The 2181-nt window shown below is 44.9% G+C and overlaps 1 protein-coding gene across 1 annotated transcript in view; it reads right to left on the reverse strand.

Moving 5' to 3' along the window:
• Positions 1-318: 318 nt before the first annotated feature.
• The window catches only part of LOC119442112 (folate receptor gamma-like), a 35701-nt gene continuing 33838 nt past the window's right edge, over positions 319-2181 (reverse strand). Inside the window, exon 6 of the mRNA XM_037706858.2 lies at positions 319-992. Coding sequence (XP_037562786.1) covers positions 738-992 — 255 coding nt within the window. The 3' untranslated portion in view covers positions 319-737. The remainder of the gene's footprint in view (positions 993-2181) is intronic.

Genomic DNA, 2181 nt, shown 5'->3' on the forward strand with positions numbered 1-2181 from the left:
CTCACTCAGTCACACGGCTCGGTCCGAGTGAGGGAGTATGAGTAAATCGACTCACGAGTGAGTCTGCAGACCTATGAATAACAGTCTCAACAGCTTGTTTTCACAGTGTTCACTTGCAAGCGTGGAACATTTCTGGGAAAGGAATATTTAATTCTTCATTTATATAAATTGAATGTGTTTGGCGTGATCTGACCTACAAATTGTTCAAATTAGCCAGATGACTGCAAGTAGGCGTAGAAAATGGAGCCAAAGCAGAGACGTGGCAGTAAGCCAAGCGTACAGGGAGGGGAGGGGGCATCAGAAGCACGAGTCAAGGTCGCAGTAGCTGTTCGAAAGTTTTATTGAATTTAAAATTAGCTGCCTTCGCATAAGTAGCAAAAATATGAAGCTGCACCAACTTCAGGCCAAAGAACATTCCCAAGAAGTAAAAGTGACATGTGACACGGTTAGCTGTAACATGATTAGCTGCACACAACACTTTTGATGAAAGGACACGCTTGGTTATACTCAATTACCAGCGTCGTTGTGCCAGCCGGAAATGCCTTTCGTATTTCCGCCCAAGCCTTTCTAAGCGCATCGATCGACGATCACCCTGCATTAGATGACGCTTACAGGCTTGGCATTCCCGCATCTGGCGTTTTGCGGGTATGTCGTGGAATGATTCACGCGTCAATTTATGATCCAGTCCTGAGTGGCGCGCGCGCGTGCCAGGATGATTATGAATGCGCCGCATTCACTCAACAACTTTGAGACACAGCGGCCAGCGCGAGGACAGCTGTCGAAGTTGCCAGCAACAAGACGAGCTGAGCGGCCACTGAGGACACGACGTGGGCGGCGGCGTTGGGCAGCTCAGGGTAGCCGTCGGTCGGCTTTGCCCGTTTGTAGTAGTACTCGGCGACGGCTTTGTTGGGGTTCCCGCCGTTGGTGTCGTTGAACCAGATGTGCATGCAGGGCGTGTCGTCCGGCACCACTTTCCACGAGTGGTCCCAAACCTGCGCAGGCAGGGTTAACTTGTTTAGCGGCTGCGGACAGCCGCGCTTTCGCTCTCGAAGAAACACTAAACAGAGGCCTCTGTTTAGCCCGTATTAGCCCATTTTGCAGATCGGCTCTGATCGCCCAAACGAAGAAATATCGCATGCTACATGCTACCCGCATAAACAAAAATCCGGTAAGATGAAATTTGTCCCGTGCATAGGATCTCAAGACGGCGGTTTGGTAGGTTAACATCGACCAGAACCTACAAACAATAACGTTACGGGAACAAAGGACGAAAGAACTGTATATACAAGATGGGCGCTGACTCAAAACTAGCAAATGTGTCATTTCACTAACGAGGTATATATATATATATATATATATATATATATATATATATATATATATATATATATATATACACAAACCAGTTGTTTCCGCGACGACATTAAGTAAATTTTAAAAAGCGCCAGCGGGAAATAGCACATATTCAGTTTACAAATTGTAGCTGGTGAAACTGCTAGGCATATCTACTTGAAAAAAATGCTGTGGATGACACCATTTTCGAGACATGCGCCATCAAACTTGTGGTGAAAATTCACTGTCATTTCATTTCTTTTTTAACAAAACGCCGTTTTCTGCATTGAAGCACAAAAGTAACTACACCGTCGATATATTCGCAAAGTTCGGGAATAATATTTCAAAAGTGGTGTCATCCTGGGAATTCGTTCCAAGTAGATCCGTCTTGCGAACTCCCCGGCTACAATTTGTAAATTGCAATGTGTGCCGTAAGGTAATTAGTTCAAAACTTAATTAGTGAATTTTTGTTAACAGGTCGGTTATGCATCGCGATTTTTCGCGTAAATAATATCTGCCTGTTCGAGCAATCCAGCACAGGGATTATAATTGTGCTATCTGCCACAAGTGATTTTTAAAAATTGGTTAATCTATTCACACAAACAGTCGGCTACAAAGGCACGCAGGTGCAACGCAGGATGTGGAAGGTACATCAGCAAACTATACCATTCATACTTCATTGTCGTGTAAGGCAATAGACGTCTGGCTAACACATGAGGCAATATCTTTACGAATGTGGTAAGCCTTGACTCGTTCTCGGGTTATTTGATTATTTCTAAACAGAACCTTGGTCTCCTGAAATATGAGACCGCAACGTCTAGTTTTTTGAGCCAGCGCCCGCACTGTCCA

Source organism: Dermacentor silvarum, chromosome 2 (assembly GCF_013339745.2).
Source record: "Dermacentor silvarum isolate Dsil-2018 chromosome 2, BIME_Dsil_1.4, whole genome shotgun sequence".
In the NCBI taxonomy this organism is placed as follows: domain Eukaryota; kingdom Metazoa; phylum Arthropoda; class Arachnida; order Ixodida; family Ixodidae; genus Dermacentor; species Dermacentor silvarum.